The sequence below is a fragment of the Anomalospiza imberbis genome, chromosome 27 (genome assembly GCF_031753505.1).
Source record: "Anomalospiza imberbis isolate Cuckoo-Finch-1a 21T00152 chromosome 27, ASM3175350v1, whole genome shotgun sequence".
NCBI lineage: Eukaryota > Metazoa > Chordata > Aves > Passeriformes > Viduidae > Anomalospiza > Anomalospiza imberbis.
Genome location: NC_089707.1, coordinates 4,972,372 through 4,993,393, shown reverse-complemented (window position 1 = coordinate 4,993,393; position 21,022 = coordinate 4,972,372). Strand labels below are relative to the sequence as shown.

The 21,022-nt window shown below is 59.8% G+C and overlaps 3 protein-coding genes across 6 annotated transcripts in view; all 3 read left to right on the top strand.

Annotated features, from left to right (window-relative positions):
• Window positions 1–21,022, top strand: part of COPE (COPI coat complex subunit epsilon) — a 200,031-nt gene that overhangs the window by 16,419 nt on the left and 162,590 nt on the right. The window lies entirely within an intron of this gene.
• On the top strand, window positions 886–17,900 carry CERS1 (ceramide synthase 1). Of its 2 annotated transcripts, none has more exons than XM_068173758.1 (7): window positions 886–1,242; window positions 10,271–10,430; window positions 11,648–11,828; window positions 12,526–12,687; window positions 14,923–15,070; window positions 15,672–15,784; window positions 16,185–17,900. In XM_068173758.1, the coding sequence occupies exons 1-7, from the start codon at window positions 1,021–1,023 to the stop codon at window positions 16,225–16,227; spliced, it is 1,029 nt and encodes a 342-aa protein (XP_068029859.1). In that variant the 5' UTR covers window positions 886–1,020; the 3' UTR covers window positions 16,228–17,900. The 2 variants fall into 2 exon arrangements, with proteins under 2 accessions (XP_068029859.1, XP_068029858.1); XM_068173757.1 differs by having other exon boundaries at window positions 892–1,242; window positions 15,648–15,784.
• Window positions 18,031–20,464, top strand: GDF1 (growth differentiation factor 1). The gene is made up of 2 exons (XM_068173756.1): window positions 18,031–18,503; window positions 19,635–20,464. Exons 1-2 carry the CDS (start codon window positions 18,242–18,244, stop codon window positions 20,438–20,440), a joined length of 1,068 nt encoding a protein of 355 aa, XP_068029857.1. The 5' UTR covers window positions 18,031–18,241; the 3' UTR covers window positions 20,441–20,464.

Below are 21,022 nucleotides of genomic sequence, written 5' to 3'. Positions count from 1 at the left end.
CCAACATCACACCTGAACCCCCCCAAATTGGCGCTTGAACCCCAAAATTCACACCTGAACCACAGAGTTCACACTTGAACCCCCCAAATTCACACCTGAACCCCCAAAATTACAAACCCCCCAAATTCACACCTGAACTCCCCAATATCACACTTGAACCCCCCCAAATTCGCACTTGAACCCCAAAATTCACACTTGAACCACTCAAAATCACACCTGAACACCAAAATTCACGCTTGAACCCCCCAAATTGGCACCTGAGACCCCCAAATTCGCACTTGAATCCCCTCAAATTGGCACCTGAGACCCCAAAGTGGCGCCTGAACCCCCCCAAATTCACACTTGAATCCCCCCAAACTGGCATCCGAGACCCCAGAGTGGCACTTGAGACCCCAAATTGGCACCTGAGACCCCCAAAGTGGCGCCTGAACCCCCAAATTCGCACTTGAATCCCCCAAACTGGCACCCGAGTCCCCAGAGTGGCACTTGAGACCCCAAATTGGCACTTGCATCCCCTCAATTGGCACCTGAGACCCCAAATTCGCACTCGAATCCCCTCAATTGGCGCCTGAGACCCCAAATTCGCACTTGAATCCCCTCAATTGGCGCCTGAGACCCCAAATTCCCACCCGAGACCCCAAACTCGCACTGAGACCCCAAACTGGCACCCGCGTCCCCGCAGCCGCGGCTCCGCGCTGTTGGCATCGCCGTGCCCCCTCCAGCCGCCGCCCCCCGCGCTCCCCGGGCTGGGCACGGGGGCTCCCCCCGCTTCCATCACCCCCGGTACCGAAATTCGGGGGTTTTTTTTGGTTTTATTTTTTTCCTCGGCGCCTGCAGCGCGCTCCCCCCGCGCTCTTCCCTCTCCCGCTCCGCTCCCCGCGCCCCTCCGGGAGCCCCGGCCGGGCCCGAGGGGGCCGGGCCGTGCCAGGGGGCGGCTCCAGCCCGGTACCGGCGCGGGGGGGGAGCGCGGTGCCCGCCCCGCCGGAGCCTGCGCGGGGCCGCGGCCGTGGCAGCTCCGCGATGCCGCCTCCGGAGCCCATGCCCGGCTACGGGGAGCTGCTCCGCCGGGGCTACGGCAGCCTGGCCGCGGCCGCGCGGAGCTGCGGGGACTGCGGCTGGCAGCTGGCGCTGCGCACCTGGGCCGAGAACGCGCACCTGGGCTGGGCGGAGGTGCTGCTGTGCGGGCTCTGCGCGCTGGGCTGGACCGCGCTGCGCCGCGCCTGCTCCCGCCGCCTCTTTCGGGTCAGTGCCGGGCTCCGGGCCGCGGGGGGAACGGGGGCTGGCAGCGGGGGGAGCGCGGAGGGGCAGCGCCCGCCCCCGCTGCGGGGTTGGGGATGTGGGGGGCATGCGTTCGTGGGGGGAGGGATGCGCCCCGCTTGCGCTCCCGGAGCTGCGTGCCCCCAGCGCGGAGCATCCCGAGGGACCGGGAGAGCCCCCCCGCCCCTCCCGCCGCCGCCTTCCCGGCGCTGCAGCCCCGCAAGGCTGAGCGGATTTTCTTCCAGGTTATTCCCAGGTTGTTCCGTGCCCTCCTCCGGCGCTGCATCCCTGAGGATGGAGCGTCCCGGTGCACCGGGAGAGCCCCCCCGCTGCTCCGTTTCCCCCTGCCCCATCCCCCCCGGATCCATCCCCGCATCCCCTCAGGGTTGAGGTTATTTCTTCCCGGTTATTCCCGGGTTCTTCCCGTGGTGTTCCGTGCCGTTTACCGGGAGCTGCATCCTGTAGGATCTGAGCATCCCGGAGCACCGGCAGAGCCGCCCCTGCTCCATTTTCCCCTCCACGTTTCCATCCCTGCCCCCACAAGGCTGAGGCGTTTTTCTTCCCGGTTATTCCCGGGTTTTTCCTCCCAGTTATTCCCGGGTTTTTCCGTGCTTCCATGCCTTTTCCAGGGGGCTGCATCCTGCAGGATTGAGCATCCCGGAGCGCCGGCAGAGCCCCCCCCGCTCCTCCCCCGCTCCCGTTCCCATCCCCGCATCCCCAGAAGGTCACGGATTTTTCCTTCCGCTCATTCCCAGCTCGTCCCTTGCCCGGGGGGAAGAAGAGGGGACACGGAGGGGACACGGAGGGGACACGGAGGTGACACATTCCTGCGGTTTTTGGAGCAGATCTCCGTCCCCGGCTCGGTGCTGCAGCGCGGGGATGCAGCGCTGCCTCCGCCCGGCCCCGCAGCCCCGGAGCGCTCCCCCCGCGCTGTCCCCGCCGCTGTCCCCGCGCTGTCCCCGCTGCCGGGCTTGGGGACAGGCCGGGCAGGAGTCCCCGGGCAGGCGGAGCGGCTCTTGGTGGCCGTGCGGCGGTGGCTGTCCCCTCCCTGCGTCCCTCCCTGTGCCGCCGCTCCGCTTCCTCCGGAGGTGCTGCCGGCTCTGCCCCGGCCTCTGCCCCTCTCCAGGGCAGAACCCTCGGGGGTCTGGAGGATTCTGGGGTCGGGGCCAGCCTTTTGTCACCTCCGCGTGCCCGCAGGCCTTGAGGAGGCTGGGCCGGGCCTCGCTCAGGTCCTGGATCCTCAGGGATCCCGCGGGAGCCACTGCAGGCTGTCCCTGAAGTGTCCCTGAAGTGTCCCTGAAGGGGCTCCTCAGGGGGGTCCCGACCTTGTGCAAGGTCCAGCCTGAGCACTCCAGGGCTGGGGGTGTGGAAAGTGCTGGGAATTTGTGCCAGACTGGGTTTTCCCCTCATTCCCTCATTCCCTGTCTGTCCATGGTGCATTGAAGGGGCTGGGGGTGAGGAATCCCCAGGGAATTTGTGCCAGACTGGGTTTTCCCCCTCATCCCCTGTCAGGGGTTGAAGGGGCTGTAGATGAGGAAAGTGCTGGGAATTTTTGCCAGACTGGATTTCCCTGGCAGGTCCTGGCAGCCCCTGGCAGGTCCTGGCAGCCCCGAGGTGCCGCTCCCTGGGGAAATGGGTCACTGCTGTAACTGCAGAAGGGCCAGGGGGGCTGAGGGGTTCCTGTGGCTCCAGCTGCGTGTGGCTGATGCTGATGAGATGCTGAGCAGGGCTCTGGTGGCATCAGCTTTCCCCCGGCAGCAGGGAGGGACAGCTCCGTCCTCCAGGGCTGTATTTTAAAAAGATTGGAAAATTCCCTTGCTGGAACTGCTGTGGGGAAGGATGGGAATCGTGGCTTTTCTGTAAAAGCTGCCAGGTTTGGGTCTCACAGCCCCTGGGAGGGCAGGGCTGGGTCAGCACGGTTCAAGGGGAGAAAAAAAATTGTTTGAGCCCGGGAACTTCTCCCCTGCCCAGGATTTTGCTTCTCGGGCCATCCTTCCTCATTTGGAGCCTCTCCCCGTGGGAGCTGAGGGGCTGAAATTACTCCTTGGTGTCCAGCACCTCCTGCTCAGGAGCCATGGACGGCCCTGGCCTGGAAATGCTCCCAGCACGAGAGCTCAGCTCAGCTCAGCACCAGGAGAAACCCTGAGAGACCTCTGGAGGGGCTGGAGCCTCTGCTGCGCCCTCTCTGGGGTCACAGCTGCGGCCTCGGGCTCTGCCCCAGCTCTCACCCCACCAAACCCCAGTCCCAGCAGGTCCCAGGGGCTCCCAGAGGTGCTGCAGGGGATGGGAAGGGTTTCCCTTGCCTTGGAGATTTTCCAGCCCTGGGTTTCTCCTCGTCCTTCTCCGAGCAAGTTTTCGTCCTTTTGCTGCTTCTTCACAGAATCCTCACAGCAAGGGGGTTGTGCTGGGGTGGGAAAGATCCCAGTTAGGGGAGGAAATGTGGATTAAAAGGTCGGGAAAGACCCTCAGAGTCAGCTGTGCTCGGGAACCAGCATCCCTGTGGGATTTATCCCTCCTTCCCAGGCCTCATCCAAGTCCCTGCTCTGTGTCCCGCGGATTTTTGGGTGCACAAACACCTGCAGGAGCCCCCTGGGGCTGCAGAGCAGCTCCAGAAATTAAAACTGAGCTCCAGGGAAGTTCTGCCATGCCTGGAGCCCTGGGATTCAGGGATTCCAAGGATTCTGGGGCTGCCCTGGGGCCCCAGCCCTGCCCTTGGGGTGTCCCCATGAGGGTGGCTGGGGCCAGCCCGGAGGAGTTGGATTAAAAAGCAGCAACCTGAGCACATCTGTGCTAATTAAAGCCCCGGAGGGCCCCTGGGCCTGGAAAAAAAGGGGGGGAACAAATGGGAGAAGCCCTTGGAGCTGCCTCCTTCCCCTGGGGCAGGTAAATCCAGGTGCACACCTGGATTTGGACACACCTGGAACTGCTGAGATCCCTCAACCGCCCTGGAAGCCCCTGAAGTGAACTGGGAGTGAGGAAAATCCCCTGGGTGGAGAGGCTGGGACTGGGGCAGCTCAGGTGTCCCCTCTGTCCCCAAAGCTGTGCTGTGCAGAGGGCAAAATTCTCCACTTTTGGACCAGAAGCAGGCAGGAGGTTGTACTAAACCTAACCCTAACCCTAGCCCTAACCCTAATCCTAAACCTAATCCAAACCCAACCCTGACCCAAAGCATAACCCAAAGCCTAGCCATAAACCTAACCCTAACCCTAACCCTAACCCTAACCCTAATTCTAAACCAAAATGAAACTTTAATTCTAACCCTACCCTAAACCTAAACCTAAATCTAATACTGATCCTAACCCAAAACTTAATCTTAACTCTAACACAAATTCTAACCATCAGGCTAACCCTAACCCTAACCCTAACCCTAACCCTAACCCTAACCCTACCCTAACCTTAATTCTAAACGAAAATGAAACTTTAATACTAACCCTACGCTAAACCTCAACCTAATGCTGACCCTAACACTAAACCTAATCTTAACTCTGACCCAAACTCTAACCATAATCCTAAACCTAACCCAAAACTTAACAATATCCCTAACCCAACCCTAATCCTAAACGTACAGCTAACCCTAACCCTAAACCTAAACTTAAATCTAACCCAAACCATAACAATAAGGCAAACTCTAACCCTAATCCTAACCATAAACCTAAATCTAATTCTAACCCCAACCCAAAACAAAATCCTAACCCTAACCATAACCCTAAGCCTAACCTTAACTCTAATCCTAACCATAACCCTAAACCTAACCCTAATCCTAACCCTAACCTTAACTCTAACTCTAACTCTAACTCTAACTCTAACTCTAACTCTAACTCTAACTCAACTCTAACTCTAACCCTAACCCTAACCCCAACCTTAACTCTAACCCTAACCCTGACCCTCACCCTCACCCTAACCCTAACCCCAGCCTTAACTCTAACGCTAACCCTGACCCTAAGCCTAGCTCTAACCCAGCTCTGCCCTGCTGGTGGCCAGGTTTTTGGGGCACCCCGGTGTCTCGGCGGGGCAATGCGTTCGGGGCAGCAGGGCAGGGGGCAGCAGGGCAGGGGGCAGCAGGGCCAGGGGCAGCAGGGCCGGGGGGCAGCAGGGCCGGGGGCAGCAGGGCAGGGGGCAGCAGGGCCGGGGGGCAGCAGGGCAGGGGGCAGCAGGGCCAGGGGCAGCAGGGCCGGGGGGCAGCAGGGCCGGGGGCAGCAGGGCAGGGGGCAGCAGGGCAGGGGGCAGCAGGGCTGGGGGCAGCAGGGCCGGGGGCAGCAGGGCAGGGGGCAGCAGGGCCGGGGGCAGCAGGGCAGGGGGCAGCAGGGCAGGGGGCAGCAGGGCAGGGGGGCAGCAGGGCCGGGGGGCAGCAGGGCTGGGGGGCAGCAGGGCCGGGGGGCAGTAGGGCAGGGGGGCAGCAGGGCCGGGGGGCAGCAGGGCAGGGGGCAGCAGGGCCAGGGGCAGCAGGGCCGGGGGGCAGCAGGGCCGGGGGCAGCAGGGCAGGGGGCAGCAGGGCTGGGGGCAGCAGGGCCGGGGGCAGCAGGGCAGGGGGCAGCAGGGCAGGGGGGCAGCAGGGCAGGGGGCAGCAGGCCCGGGGGACAGCAGGGCAGGGGGGCAGCAGGGCGGGGGGCAGCAGGGCCGGGGGGCAGCAGGGCCGGGGGGCAGCAGGGCAGGGGGCAGCAGGGCGGGGGGCAGCAGGGCAATGGGCAGCAGGCCCGGGGGACAGCAGGGCAGGGGGCAGCAGGGCGGGGGGCAGCAGGGCAGGGGGCAGCAGGGCGGGGGGCAGCAGGGCAGGGGGGCAGCAGAGCCGGGGGGCAGCAGGGCCGGGGGCAGCAGGGCAATGGGCAGCAGGGCCGGGGGCAGCAGGGCAGGGGGCAGCAGGGCAGGGGGCAGCAGGGCAGGGGGGCAGCTGGGCCGGGGGCAGCGGTTCAGAGCAGCCCCCGGGGCGGGGGAGGTGCGAGCTGCCGCTTCAGGCTGCCCGGGCTCCTCTCTGCAGCTTCCCCCGCGCTGCCGGGATTTCCTTCCCCAGCCCCCAGCAGTGCCCCCAGCCCGCTGTGGGACACCCAGCTGGGGCAGGCTCTGCTTTTTCCTCCTCTGGGCACCGGCCCTGGGAGCTGCGGAGGGAAAAAGGCCACAACAAAGGGCCCTTTATCCCCCCGGGAGCGGGGCTGCTCTGCTGTGTCAGCGCCGGGGCGTCCTCCCGGCGGCTCCCGCTGCTCCTCTCCCCGCCAGCGACGCGGAATCGAGGGGATAAAAGAACTTCTGCTCGATATTCTGGTGGGGAAATCGCCTTTTCCCACTGGTGGAGCTGGGAAATGTTGTGCAGAGCTTGGCACGGTGCGGGGAAATTGAGGCACGGAGCTGGGGTGGGTGACAGTCACTGCCGGCCTCACAGCTCAGGGATTTTTTTTCCTGGTTTTGCCTCTTGGAGGCTGCCAGGGCAGCGCTGGAGGGGGGATGCTGGGGGGAATCGCTCCACGTGGGGTGGAATTCCCAAAAAAGCTGCGGCCGCCCCGTCCCTGGCAGTGCCCGGGCCAGGCTGGGCTCTGCAGCTCCGGGCCGGTGGGAGCTGCTGGGTCCGGGGTCCTCCCACCCCCAGGCACTCTGGGATCCTTCGGGAGCCCCATCCCTGCGGTGGCCGATCCGGGAGCCGTGCCAGCCTGGGCACAGGGGGCACAGGGGGCACCCCACAGCCCTGGGAAGGGCCAGGAGCCTCTGGGTGAGGCCGGGCAGGGCTCGGGAGCTGTCCTGGCTCGTCCCTCCCGCTGGCACTGCCAGTTCCCGGGGATGCTCCGTGCCAGCCGCTCCTTTGTGTCCCCCGGGAACGTTCTGTGCCCGCAGCCAGCCCTGGCAGCAGCCCTGGCACCGCCGGGCTCCGGCCTGGGGCATCCAACTCCTCCGCACTGGATGCCCCTTCCCCCTGCCCGCCTCTCCCGGGTCCTGCTGCTGGGGCTGGGGGTGGATTTAGGGGTCCCTGGGTGTGGATTTAGGGGTCCCTGGAGCTTGGGGTGGATTTAGGGATCCCTGTGTATGGATTTAGGGGTCCCTGCCTGTGGATTTAGGGATCCTTGTGTGTGGATTGAGGGATCCCTGGGTGTGGATTTAGAGATCCCTGGAGCTGAGTGTGGATTTAGGAATCCCTGGGTGTGGATTTTGGGATCCCTGGGTGTGGGTTTAGGGATCCCCGGCTGTGGGTTTAGGGATCCCCGGCTGTGGATTTAGGAATCCCCGGCTGTGGATTTCGGGATCCCCGGCTGTGGATTTTGGGATCCCCGGCTGTGGATTTAGGAATCCCTGGATGTGGGTTTCGGGATCCCCGGCTGTGGATTTAGGGATCCCTGGAGCTGAGTGTGGATTTCGGGATCCCTGGCTGTGGATTTCGGGATCCCCGGCTGTGGATTTCGGGATCCCCGGGTGTGGATTTAGGGATCCCTGGGTGTGGATTTCGGGATCCCCGGCTGTGGATTTAGGGATCCCCGGCTGTGGATTTAGGGATCCCCGGGTGTGGATTTCGGGCTGTGCCGGAGGCTGGCGAAGGGAGCAGCCGCGTTCTCTCCTCGCCGCGGGCGTTCCCGACCCCGCGGGCAGCCCCAGCTCCTGCCCCAGCCCCTTCCCCCATCCCGGGGGAGGAGGAGGAGGAGGAGGAGGAGGAGGGGAAGCAGGGGGAGGTTGCCCTTTAAGCAGAGCCCCGTGACATCACAGCCAGCAGCGCTGGGCTCCTCCAGCCCGAGCCAGATCCCGGCTCCCGCCGCGGCTCCGTCGCCCGTAGCAACAGGCATCTCTGCGCCGTCACCATGGCAACGGCAGCCGGGTGATGGGAGGACACCCCCCACCCCCCTCCACCTCACAGGCGCCTGCGGCAGCCCCAGGGACACCCCCGTGCCCCCCGTGTCCCCCGTGCCCCCCGTGCCCCCCGTGCCCCCCGTGCCCCCACTGTCCCCTCTGTCCCCCGTGTCCCCCGTGTCCCCTGTGCCCTCCGTGTCCCCCGTGCCCCCGTGCCCCCCGTGTCCCCCGTGCCCCCCGTGCCCCCCGTGTCCCCTCTGTCCCCGTGTCCCCCATGCCCCCCGTGTCCCCCGTGTCCCCACTGTCCCCTCTGTCCCCCGTGTCCCCCATGCCCCCCGTGTCCCCCGTGCCCCCACTGTCCCCTCTGTCCCCCGTGCCCCCCGTGCCCCCCGTGCCCCCCGTGTCCCCCGTGCCCCCCGTGTCCCCAGGGGGCTGCAGGTCCCTCCCCTCCTGCTCCGGAGCCCCGGGATTGGGGAAGGGCTGGAGCTGGGTGACCCCTGGAGGGCCTCCCACCCCAAACCCCTGTGGGGTGAGCAGGGATCTGAGGCTGAGTTCAGATCCCAAATCCACCCTGGGATAGGGAATCCCTGCCCCACAGACCCCACAGACCCCACAGACCCCTGTGGTCCCCTCCGCCCCAAACCCCTGTGGGGTGAGCAGGGATCTGAGGCTGAGTTCAGATCCCAAATCCACCCTGGGATAGGGAATCCCTGCCCCACAGACCCCACAGACCCCACAGACCCCACAGACCCCTGTGGTCCCCTCCACCCCAAACCCCTGTGGGGTGAGCAGGGATCTGAGGATCCCAAATCCCCGTGGCTGTCCCCGTGTCCCTGCCCTGTGGAACTGACGCTTTCTGTGCATTATTTATTCCCCCTCCGAGCTTGCTCCTCTTTTCCCCTTGGAAAAGGCCTCGGCAGCTGCTCCCGGCGTGGGACGTGTCCAGAAATCCCAGAGCTTTTGGGATTGGAGCCCCTGGAAAAGGGGCCAAGGCCTGGGGACAGCTGGGGCCTTAATTTAGGAGCAGAAAGTGCTGACCCGGGCAGGGTCCAGTTACTCTGCAGGAGTTTTGTTTTCACCCCGGCTCATCCGGAGCTCCCAGGGCGGTTCTGGGAGGGATTTGGGAATTCTCAGTGCTCTGGATCCCCCAAACACCTCCCTGTGCCCCCCTGGCCTGGGCCGTGTCCGGGGGCTCCGGAGGGACCCTGGAGCTGTCACTGCCCTGATGGGAGCTGGGTCCATTTATTCCCAAAAAATCTGGGGCTGTGCCGTGCTGGGTCCATTTATTCCCAAAAAATCTGGGGCTGTGCCGTGCTGGGTCCATTCATTCCCAAAAACCCTGGGTTGTGCCTTGCTGGGTCCATTTCCCCCCAAAAAATGAGGCTGTGCCATGCTGGGCCTGTTTATTCCCAAAAAGCATGGCACTGTGCCACGCTGGATGAGTTTATTCCCAAAAAAATGAGGCTGGATCCATTTATTCCCCCAAAACACGAGGCTGTTCCATGTTTTCCTGTGACTCCCAGGTTGTCCCTGTCCCCTCGGGGAGCCAGGATGAAGAATTGATGGATGATGGATGATGGATGGATGGATGGATGGATGGATGGATGGATGGATGATGGATGATGGATGATGGATGGATGATGGATGATGGATGGATGGATGATGGATGGATGGATGGATGGATGGATGGATGGATGATGGATGATGGATGATGGATGGATGGATGATGGATGGATGATGGATGGATGATGGATGATGGATGGATGATGGATGGATGGATGGATGATGGATGGATGGATGGATGATGGATGATGGATGATGGATGGATGATGGATGATGGATGGATGATGGATGGATGATGGATGGATGGATGATGGATGATGGATGATGGATGGATGATGGATGATGGATGGATGGATGGATGGATGGATGGATGGATGGATGGATGGATGATGGATGATGGATGATGGATGGATGATGGATGATGGATGGATGGATGGATGGATGGATGGATGGATGGATGAGGGATGGATGGATGGATGATGGATAATGGATGATGGATGGATGATGGATGGATGGATGGATGATGGATGGGTGGATGATGGATGGATGATGGATGGATGGATGGATGATGGATAATGGATGATGGATGGATGATGGATGGATGGATGGATGATGGATGGATGGATGATGGATCCCCTGGGGACGCTCCTCCCCCCCTCGCTGATGAAATTCCCCCTTTTCCTCGCAGCCCTTCGGGGAGTGGTGCAAGCTGCAGCCCAAAGATGCTGCCAAGATGCCCGAGAGTGCCTGGAAGTTGCTTTTCTACTCCTTGTCGTGGTCCTACGGCGCCTACCTGCTCTTCTGCACCGACTACCCCTTCTTCCACGACCCCCCCTCCGTCTTCCATGGTGAGCAAAGCGGGGCCGCCCCCGAAATCCCCTTTTTTTGTCCTGCTCCAGGTGCAGAAAGGGACACGGGGGTGTCCCAGCATTTTTTCCTTGAGTCACTTGGTGGCTGCCAGAGGGGCTGAGCAGGTAAAGCAGGAATCAATCAAATCAGGGACAATCGAATCATGGACAATCAAATCACGGACAATTAAATCATGGAATGGGCTGGGTTGGAAAGGATCCTGAAGATCAGCTCACGGCCTGGGCCAGGGGCAGCAAACCAGGGTTAAAATCCCCTCATTCCAACCCCTGCACAAACCAGGGTTAAAAATTGTTTAAAATTGCCCCATTATTTTATAATAATCTATAATAATATAGATGATTTTTATTTTTCTGTAGTAATACATGTTATTATTTTCTAATAATCTATAAAAATATAAATTATTTTAATTTTTCTATAATAATATAGGTTATTATTTTCTAATAATCTATAAAAACATAGATGATTTTTATTTTTCTATAATAATATAAATTACTATTTTCTGATCATCTATAATAACATAGATTATTTAAATTTTTCTATAATCACATAGATGATTTTAAATTTTCTACAATCATATATATGATTTTGATTTTTCTATAGTAATATATATAATTATTTGATAATGATCTATAATAATACCGAATATTTTTATTCTTCTACAATAATAAAGTTGATTTTTATAATAATTTTTATTTTTTATTTTTTTATTTTTTATTTTTTATTTTTTATTTTTTATTTTTTATTTTTTATTTTTATTTTTTATTAATTTTTAATTGTTTATTTTTTAATTTTTTATTTTAATTTTTTTTTTATTTTCATTTATTTTTATTAATTTTTTAAAAATTTTTTTTTAACTTTTTAAACTTTTTTAATTTTAAATTTTTTTTTAATTTTTAATTTTTTAAAATTTCTTTTCTTTTCTTTTCTTTTTATTTCATAATATATTATTATCCATTACAACAATGCTTTTTATAATAACAAAGATTATTTTTACTTTCCCACAATAACCCACCTGATCATCTCGTGACCCTCTATAACAACACAGACTATTACCGAACGATAACCGATAATAACGCAAATTATCTTCATTTCTCCTACAACAACACCGCCTACTCCTTACCGCTAACCTATAACCGTATCGATTATTACTGATATCACGACAAACACCACCCCACCCTGGTTCCTGCTCCTCCAGGCTGGCAGCGGGGCATGGAGGTGCCCACGGACATCGCCGTCGCCTACCTGCTGCAGGGCAGCTTCTACGGCCACTCGCTCTACGCCACCGCCTACATGGACACGTGGCGCAAGGACTCGCTGGTGATGCTGCTGCACCACGTCGTGGCCCTGACCCTCATCGCCTCCTCCTACGCCTTCAGGTGAGCCCCTCCTGCGGGATCCCGCGGGACCTTCCCGCGAACGGGCCACGGCGAGCTCGCGGAGGGCTCCGGAGCCGGCTGCGGATGCCGGGATGGCGCAGGGAACGCCCGGCTGGGAGCCAGCATCAACGCTGCTCCCCGTTTTTTCCCTTTTTGCCCTGCTTTCCCCCTTTTTTCCCCTCTTTTTCGCTGCTTTTCCCCTTCCCCCCCCTTTATTTCTCTGCTTTCCCACTTTATTCCACCACTTTCCCCTGCTTTCCCCCTTTTCCCCCCATTTCCCCCCTTTTTTTCCTGTTTTTCCCCCCTTTTTCTCTGTTTTAAACCCTTATTTCCCCATTTCCCCCCTTTCTTCCCCATGTTTTTACCCCTTTTTTCCTTTGTTTCCCCCCTTTTTCCCCATTTTCCCCCCTTTTTCCCTGTTTTGACCCTTATTTCCCCATTTTCCCCCATTTTCCTCATGGTTTTTCCCCATTTCCCCATGGCTTTTTCCCATTTTCCCATTTTCCCCCATTCCCCATGTTTTTTTTCCCATTTCCCCGCTGTTTTTCCCCATTCCCCGTGGTTTTTTTCCCATTCTGCCGTGGTTTTCCCCATTACGCCTGTGTTTTTCCCCATTTCCCCATTTTTCCCCATTTCCCCATGGTTTCTCCCCATTTCCCCGTGTTTTTTCCCCGTTTTTCCCATTTTCCCTCCCCAGGTACCACAACGTGGGCATCCTGGTGCTGTTCCTGCACGACGTCAATGACGTGCAGCTGGAGTTCACCAAGCTCAACGTCTACTTCAAGCACCGCGCCGGGGTCTACCACCGCCTCAACGACGTCATCTCCAACATCGGCTGCCTCGCCTTCAGCGTCAGCTGGTGGGTCTGGGTCCCTGATCCCAAACCCGACCCTCCGTGGTGGGTCTGGGTCCCTGATCCCAATCCTGACCCTCCCTGGTGGGTCTGGGTCCCCTGATCCCAAACCCGACCCTCCGTGGTGGGTCTCTGATCCCAGTCCTGACCCTTCCTGGTGGGTCTGGGTCCCTGATCCCAATCCTGACCCTCCGTGGTGGGTCTGGGTCCCTGATCCCAATCCTGACCCTCCCTGGTGGGTCTGGGTCCCTGATCCCAATCCTGACCCTTCCTAGTGGGTCTGGGTCCCCTGATCCCAAACCCGACCCTCCGTCGTGGGTCTGGGTCCCTGATCCCAATCCTGAACCTCCGTGGTGGGTCTGGGTCCCTGATCCCAATCCTGACCCTCCGTGGTGGGTCTGGGTCCCTGATCCCAATCCTGAACCTCCCTGGTGGGTCTGTGTCCCCATATCCTCATCCTGACCCTCCCTGGTGGGTCTGCTACCCCTGATCCCAAATCCAACCCTCCCTGGTGGGTCTGTGTCCCCAGATCCCAGTTCTGACCTTCCCTGGTGGGTCTGGGTCCCCATTCCACTCCTGACCTTCTTCCCTGCTGGATTTGTGTCCCCATCCCACTCCTGACCCTCCCCTGATCCCAATCCTGACCCCCCTTGGAGGATTTTTGTCCCCCTGATCCCAGTCCCCTCCCTCCTCCTGGTTTTTGGGACCCCCCACCATGTCCTGGGGGATTTTTGGCTCCCCGCGGAGCCGGAATCCCTCTGTAGTGCTGGGGCTGTGAAATTCCAGGCCTGTGAAATTCTGAGACACTGCGGGGACAAATGACCCCGGGCACGGGCACGGGGGAGGAGGAGGAGGAGGAGGAGGAGGAGGAGGAGGAGGAGGGGGAGCTTTTCCCAGCAGGAAAAGGGAGGCGGGGCTGCCCCAGATTCCAGCTCCTCCTGGGGCCCGGGGAGGAAAACAAAGAGCTGGAGGATGGATGGATGGATGGATGGATGGATGGATGGATGGATGATGGATGGATGGATGGATGGATGGATGGATGATGGATGGATGATGGATGGATGATGGATGGATGATGGATGGATGGATGGATGGATGATGGATGGATGATGGATGGATGGATGGATGATGGATGGATGATGGATGGATGATGGATGATGGATGGATGTATGGATGGATGGATGGATGGATGGATGATGAATGATGGATGATGGATGATGGATGGATGGATGATGGATGATGGATGGATGATGGATGGATGGATGGATGGATGGATGATGGATGGATGGATGATGGATGGATGATGGATGGATGATGGATGATGGATGATGGATGGATGGATGATGGATGGATGATGGATGGATGGATGGATGGATGGATGGATGGATGATGGATGGATGGATGGATGGATGATGGATGGATGATGGATGGATGATGGATGATGGATGATGGATGGATGGATGATGGATGGATGATGGATGGATGGATGGATGATGGATGGATGATGGATGATGAATGATGGATGATGGATGGATGGATGATGGATGATGGATGGATGGATGATGAATGATGGATGATGGATGGATGGATGATGGATGGATGATGGATGGATGGATGATGGATTGATGATGGATGGATGGATGATGGATGGATGATGGATGGATGATGGATGGATGGATGGATGATGAATGATGGATGATGGATGGATGGATGATGGATTGATGATGGATGGATGGATGATGGATGGATGATGGATGGATGGATGGATGATGGATGGATGGATGATGGATGATGGATGGATGATGGATGGATGGATGATGGATGATGGATGGATGATGGATGGATGATGGATGGATGATGGATGATGGCTGGATGATGGATGATGGATAGATGATGGATGGATGATGGATGATGGATGATGGATGGATGGATGGATGGATGATGGATGATGGATGGATGGATGGATCCATGGATGGATGGATGGATCCATGGATGGATGGATGGATGGATGGATGATGGATGATGGATGATGGATGGATCCATGGATGGATGGATGATGGATGATGGATGGATGATGGATGGATGATGGATGGATCCATGGATGGATGGATGGATGGATAGGCTGTGCTGGCTCTGTCCCTTCCCCAGGAGCAGGGATTGGGGTTCAGGGGAGCAGCAGGCTGTGCTGGCTCTGTCCTGTGCTGGGGGACGCTGACCCCGCGCTGTCCCTGTCCCCGGCAGGTTCTGGTTCCGTCTCTACTGGTTCCCCCTCAAGGTGCTCTACGCCACCTGCCACTCCAGCCTCCAGTCTGTCCCCAACATCCCCTTCTACTTCTTCTTCAACGCCCTGCTGCTCGTGCTCACCCTGATGAACATCTACTGGTTCCTGGTGGGTGATCCCGGCCTCCACATGGAGCTGCCCGGCCCAAACTGGGGCTGGGGACAGCAGGGAAATGTCCGCTCTCCTTGGGGTCCACCCTGTCCTCGCTGCTGCTGGGATTGCAGGGATGGAGGAGGTTCTGGGGGGTTCCCTTGGGAATTCAGACTGTCTGACACCCCGGGGATCCACAGCGGGAGTGATAACAGCGGCTGGGATTTGAGAGAGGTGTGAACGTCCTGGGAATGTTCCTGCATCCCAGAATGGGGATTCCAGAGAGGTGTGAACGTCCTGGGAATGTTCCTGCGTCCCAGAATGGGGATTCCAGAGAGGTGGGAATGTTCCTGCAAGCCCCAGGCTGTGGGGAGGGGTGGAGAGGGGCAGGGCAGAGCAGGGCAGGGAGCTGCTGATTCCATCATCCCCGGGATGAAACCTCCCAGGAATTCTGCTCCGAGTCACAAACCCCATCCCGGGGCTGTGACCATCCCGGGGGGAGCTGCCCTGCCCGAAATGGGGTGGGGGGCAGCAGGGAAAGGTCCCCCCCGGGCTCGGGCCGTGCCTGAGGGTCTCTGTCCCCCCGTGCCCCCAGTACATCGTGCTGTTCGTGGCCAAGGTGCTGCTGGGGCAGATGCAGGAGGTGAACGATGTCCGTGAGTACGACGTGGAGGAGAGCAGGAAAGCCGGGAAGGAGGCTGGGATCCAACTGCCCCGGGCTCTGAAGGAAGGGTACGTGGAATTCCAGACTGGTTTGGGTGGGAAAACCCTAAAGCACATCCAGTTCCACACCTGGGACACTTCCAGGGACCCAGGGGCTGCCACAGCTGCTCTGGGAATTCCATCCCATTCCCTCCCAGCCAGGAATCCCTTCCCAATATCCCACCCAAATCTCCCTGTTCCCAGTTTAAATCCATTCCCTGTGTCCTGTCCCTCCATCCCTTGTCCCCAGTCCCTCTCAGCCGCCCTGCAAGGGGCTCTGAGCTCTCCCTGGAGCTTTTCCCTGTGGGAGCACCTGGTGCTGGACCCATCAAACTGCCCAAATCCGGGGACAGGAGTGTCCCCCGCAGGGAGATGAGGGAGGGGATTTGCTGCGGACACGGGGCTGACCACGGGCTCTGCTCTTCCCCAGGCTGCACCTCAAGAACGGCCTCGTGAAGGACAAGAGGTTGTGAGGGCGGCATGGCCACGGCTGCCAGGGCCTGGCACTGCCCAGGACCCTGCTCTGGGACCCTGCCAAGGACAGGCCCAAGGAGAACTTCCCCCCTGCCCCCTGCCAGCCCTGCCCGGAGCCGGGGAGGACACGCCACTGCCAGGACAGGGCCCCTCGGGGCTGGGCTGTGCCCTGTCACCTGTCCCCTGGGGCTGGGGGGCTCTCTGTGGCCCAGTTTGGCTGGGAGACTGGTGGCTGTGCTGGCCCAGGTAGGGTCTGGGGCTGGCTTTGTGTCCCTGGTGTTGCTCCACGTTCTCAGCCCCCTGGACCCCCCCTCTGAGCCTCCCCCAGCTGCTCCTGCAGGGTCCGGCTCCAAACTGGGCAGGGGGAGCTCCTGTCCTGCCCTGGGGAGGGGACCCCGAGGCCAGCTGTGCTCCAGCTGCCACCCAGGGGCTGCAGAGGTGACCTCGGAGGAGTCACTGTCACCTGCAGCTCCCACTGCCTGGAAATCCACCTCAGGAGCTCCAGCCCAGCCCTTGGAGGAGGCCCAGGAGGTTGGAAAAGCTTGGGAAGCCCCGTGTAGGTCTTGGAGTGGCTTCAAAAGGGTCCTGCAGGTCCCTGCTGGGGGATTCCCCCCAGGACCGTCCCCTTGCTGAAGGAAGAACAGAGAATTCCTGCTCCCAGGGCTGGGATTTCATGAAGAAAAGAGAATTCCTGCTCCCAGGGCTGGGATTTCTGGGAAGAAAAGAGAATTCCTGCTCCCAGGGCTGGGATTTCTGGGAAGAAAAGAGAATTCCTGCTCCCAGGGCTGGGATTTCGTGAAGAAAAGAGAATTCCTGCTCCCAGGGCTGGGATTTCGTGAAGAAAAGAGAATTCCTGCTCCCAGGGCTGGGATTTTGGGAAGAACAGAGAATTCCTGCTCCCAGGGCTGGGATTTTGGGAAGAACAGAGAATTCCTGCTCCCGGGGCTGGGTTTCCAGGCAGCTCCAGCCCTGCAGGTTCCAGGTCCCTGTCCTGGGCAGCTCTGTGGGTTTGGGTCCCTCGCTGTCCCCTCGCTGTCCCCTCCCAGGCCAGGACCCACAGCTCCCTCCCCGAGCAGCCGGAGGAGGATCCAGGGCATCAATTCCAGGTGTGGGAGGGTGGGAATTTGTGGGATTTCTTCCATGTTTGGTCTGTCACGGTGATTCCCCCCCAGGCTTGTTGCATCTGAGCCAGGGACAGACTCTGAATGGGGCTGCTGGGAATGTCCCCAAGCTGTGGCAGGACCTTGTCCCTCCCTCCGTGACTTCCAGGGTGTCAGAGCAGCATCCCAGTGCTGGAATTCCTTGCTTTTCAGGGCAGCTTGCAGGGCAGGAAGGGATCTGATCCCCCAGGATGGGCCGGAGCAGAGCTGGGGTGACCTTGGGGGGATAAAACGGAATTTTCCAGTGCTGGCATTGAGCTGGGTGGCTCCAGCTGTTTTTGGGGGCTGTGACATCGAGGTGGTGGTGGCAGCTCTGCTGTGATGGCCAGGAAGGGACTGGGGGACCTGGGGGTGCCTGGCTGGGGCAGGACCCGGCGCTGGGTGGGGACTGGTGGTTTTGGGGCCGATGGTTTTTCAGGGCCGATGGTTTTTGGGGCCGTGTGAAGCAGGACTTTGATGGCTTGATGTGCTGGATGTCGTTGGCTTTAAGAGAGAAGCGTTGGACGCCGTGATTGAGTTAAAAAAGGGATTTTTTTGGGAGGAAGAGCCGGATCCGGGTCTGCCCCCGGCTCCGGGCAGGGCTTTTGTGAGCAGCGCTGGATTTCCATCCCCATCCCTGACCCCACGGACCGTGCTGGAGCCCGAGTGGGCGCTCTGGAGACGCGGGAGAGACGGCGGAGCCCCTGAAAGGGTTAAGGGGTGCCGGGAGCCTGCAGGGATCCCACCCTCTGCCCAGAGCCGGGAATCCCGCGGTGCTGATTGAGCTCCGAGCCCATCAAAGGCTCCAATCAGGGACCCAACCCCCGCCGGGTCCCGGCCCCGGCTCTTCTTTGTCTGGGCGAGCAGAGCAGCGATGTGGCTTCTCCGCAGCCTCGCCTGGGCTCTCCTGAGCCCCGTCCTGGCCACCGAGCTGAGCCCGCAGGAAAGCTCCCTGCTGAAATCGCTGGGTCTGAGCGCCAAGCCCAGCCCCAAAAGCCCCGGCCCGGTGCCGCCCGTGCTCTGGAGGATCTTCCAGAAGAGGAAGGCGCTGCCCTGGCCGGACGGAGAGCTGGAGTCCTGTAGGGTGGAGGAGTTTAATGTCCCCGGCAACATCGTCCGTGTCTTCGCTGACCAAGGTACAGCCACGCCGCGTTTGGGCTTTCGCTGGGATCGAGCTTGGCTCCGCTCCTTCCTTCCCTGTGTCCCGAGGCCGGAGCCGGATTCCAGGAGAAATCCCTGCGGGCTGGAGTCCCTCCGGCTGCTGTAGGTGATGATTTATGGGTTTGGGACCCCGAGGCGGGCGGTGAGGGGGCAGCTGTGCCAGGCTCCGTCCTGGAGCCCCCTAAATCCCTCCCGAGGTGCTGCTTTGATCCCAGTCCCGATCCCAGGCTTTGGGGTCCACGGTGGTGGAGGTGAGTGGGAATGTGGGTGCAGGAACGGGATCAACAGCAGCTCGGGCAGGGATGGGATGCTCGACCCCCGGGCTGTGTCCCCCCCTCCTCATTGTCCCAACGCCTCTTGCTGACCCCACGGCACATCTGGCTGACCCCACGGCACATCTGGCTGACCCCACGGCACATCTGGCTGCTCTGAGCCGTTCTCAGTCCCCTGGGGACTGTTTGATTGGCGTCCCTTAGGGCTCAAGGCACACCAGAGCTCTTTCCTCTCGTGGTTCCTGTTTGGCTCGGGCTGGCTAAACCAGGCAGATCCCCAAATTCGCTGCTGCTCGCCCTCTTTTCCCCGATCCTGCTCAGCCCCAGCCCAGCCCTGGAGCTGATCCTGCTCAGCCCCAGGGATCCCCCAGCCCTGGAGCTGATCCTGCTCAGCCCCAGGGATCCCCCAGCCCTGGAGCTCATCCTGCTCAGCCCGAGGGTTCCCCCAGCCCTGGAGCTGATCCTGCTCAGCCCCAGGGATCCCCCAGCCCTGGAGCTCATCCTGCTCAGCCCCAGGGATCCCCCAGCCCTGGAGCTCATCCTGCTCAGTCCGAGGGTTCTCCCAGCCCTGGAGCTCATCCCGCTCAGCCCGAGGGTTCTCCCAGCCCTGGAGCTGATCCTGCTCAGCCCCAGGGATCCCCCAGCCCTGGAGCTCATCCTGCTCAGCCCGAGGGTTCTTCCAGCCCTGGAGCTCATCCCGCTCAGCCCGAGGGTTCTCCCAGCCCTGGAGCTGATCCTGCTCAGCCCCAGGGATCCCCCATCCCGTCCCAGGAGCTGATCCTGCCCAGCCCGAGCGTTCAGCCGCCCCCACCCCTGTTTCTCCTTCTTTGTCAGGCCGCTTCCTCCCCGAGGGGCAGCCGCAGGGGTGGCTGTGTCTGCGGAAGCTCCTGTTCTTCAACCTCTCCGCGCTCGAGGAGGGCGAGCGCCTGACCATGGCCCAGCTGGAGCTCCAGTTCCACCACAACTCCTACCACTCCCCCAGCCCGGGGCGGGTTTTGGAGCTCCGGCTGTACCCGGCGTCCCCCCGGGGGCTGCCCCAGCCCGGCCGGAGGCCGCTGGTGGAGCGGTCATTTGTCCAGCTGCGCAAATCCCTCCTGTTCAACCTGAGCGCGGCGCTGAAGGACGGGAAGGTGCCGGGCAGGAATTTGGCCTTGGTGCTGGAGATCTCGGCGAGCGGCCGCGCCGGGGACAGCGGGACCCTGCGGAGCCTCTGCGCCAGCACCGACGCCTTCGCGGCCACCTCGCTGCTGGTGGTGACGCTGGGCCAGCAGTGCCAGGCTGCCCGCAGGAGGAGGAGCGCCCCGACCCCCCCGGTGACCCCCAGCCCCCTGTGCAAGCCCCGCCGGCTCTACATCAGCTTCAGCGACGTGGGCTGGGAGAACTGGATCATCGCCCCCCAGGGCTACCTGGCCAACTACTGCCGCGGGGACTGTCCCTTCCCGCTGGCGGCCGAGCTCAACAGCACCAACCACGCCGTGCTGCAGACCATGGTGCACTCGCTGGACCCGCAGGGCACCCCCCAGCCCTGCTGCGTCCCCGTCAGGCTCTCCCCCATCTCCATCCTCTACTACGACAACAGCGACAACGTGGTGCTGCGGCACTACGAGGACATGGTGGTGGACGAGTGCGGCTGCAGGTAGCGGGGTTTGTGGGGGAAGGACGGACGAAGGGGTGGAATAAACCCCGCGCTGTGAAATCCCCGCTGTGTTCAGGGCGTTTCGGGGCGCCGGGGGTTCCCCTCTGTGCTGGGGTTAGGCTGGCGTTATTGGGCGGTGCTGATTTAGGATTAGTTGGGACGGGGTTGTGGGATTATGACCGAGCCTCTGCTGCTGGGTCCCTTCTCCACAGGGGATGCTGGCACCGGGCTGTGAATTCCAGATTTCCCCCCTTGCTCGTGCCGGGCACCGCCAGGGTCGCAGCTTTTTGGGGGTTTGGCTGAAGTCTGCGGATTTCTCAGGGTATAAATGACTTTTCTGGGTGGATCGGGGCCGGGGGTGTGATCCAGCTGCAGGGACAGGGATGGGGTGACCAAATCCCATCAGAGCCAGGCGGGAGCTTTGTGCTGCGGGAGCTGTTTTCAGGGTGCGGTTGGTGATGGGCTGGTTTGGGGACAGGGCTTGCGTCGGGTGGCCAAATGTAGAGGAGGTTTTGACTAAAACAATGAAGATTTTCCCTAAAAATTGGAGAATTTGTCTAAAAAAGTGGAGATTTTACTTAAGAAA

What these genes read in the sequence shown, in the direction of transcription:
- CERS1 (XM_068173757.1), top strand. Translation starts at nt 1,021, where the DNA reads ATGCCGCCTCCGGAGCCCATGCCCGGCTACGGGGAGCTGCTCCGCCGG. An exon ending in GCTCCCGCCGCCTCTTTCGG is followed by an intron (nt 1,243 to 10,270) that starts GTCAGTGCCGGG and finishes TTTTCCTCGCAG; the next exon opens with CCCTTCGGGGAGTGGTGCAA. An exon ending in CCCCGGGCTCTGAAGGAAGG is followed by an intron (nt 15,785 to 16,184) that starts GTACGTGGAATT and finishes GCTCTTCCCCAG; the next exon opens with GCTGCACCTCAAGAACGGCC.
- GDF1 (XM_068173756.1), top strand. Translation starts at nt 18,242, where the DNA reads ATGTGGCTTCTCCGCAGCCTCGCCTGGGCTCTCCTGAGCCCCGTCCTG. An exon ending in CCGTGTCTTCGCTGACCAAG is followed by an intron (nt 18,504 to 19,634) that starts GTACAGCCACGC and finishes CTTCTTTGTCAG; the next exon opens with GCCGCTTCCTCCCCGAGGGG.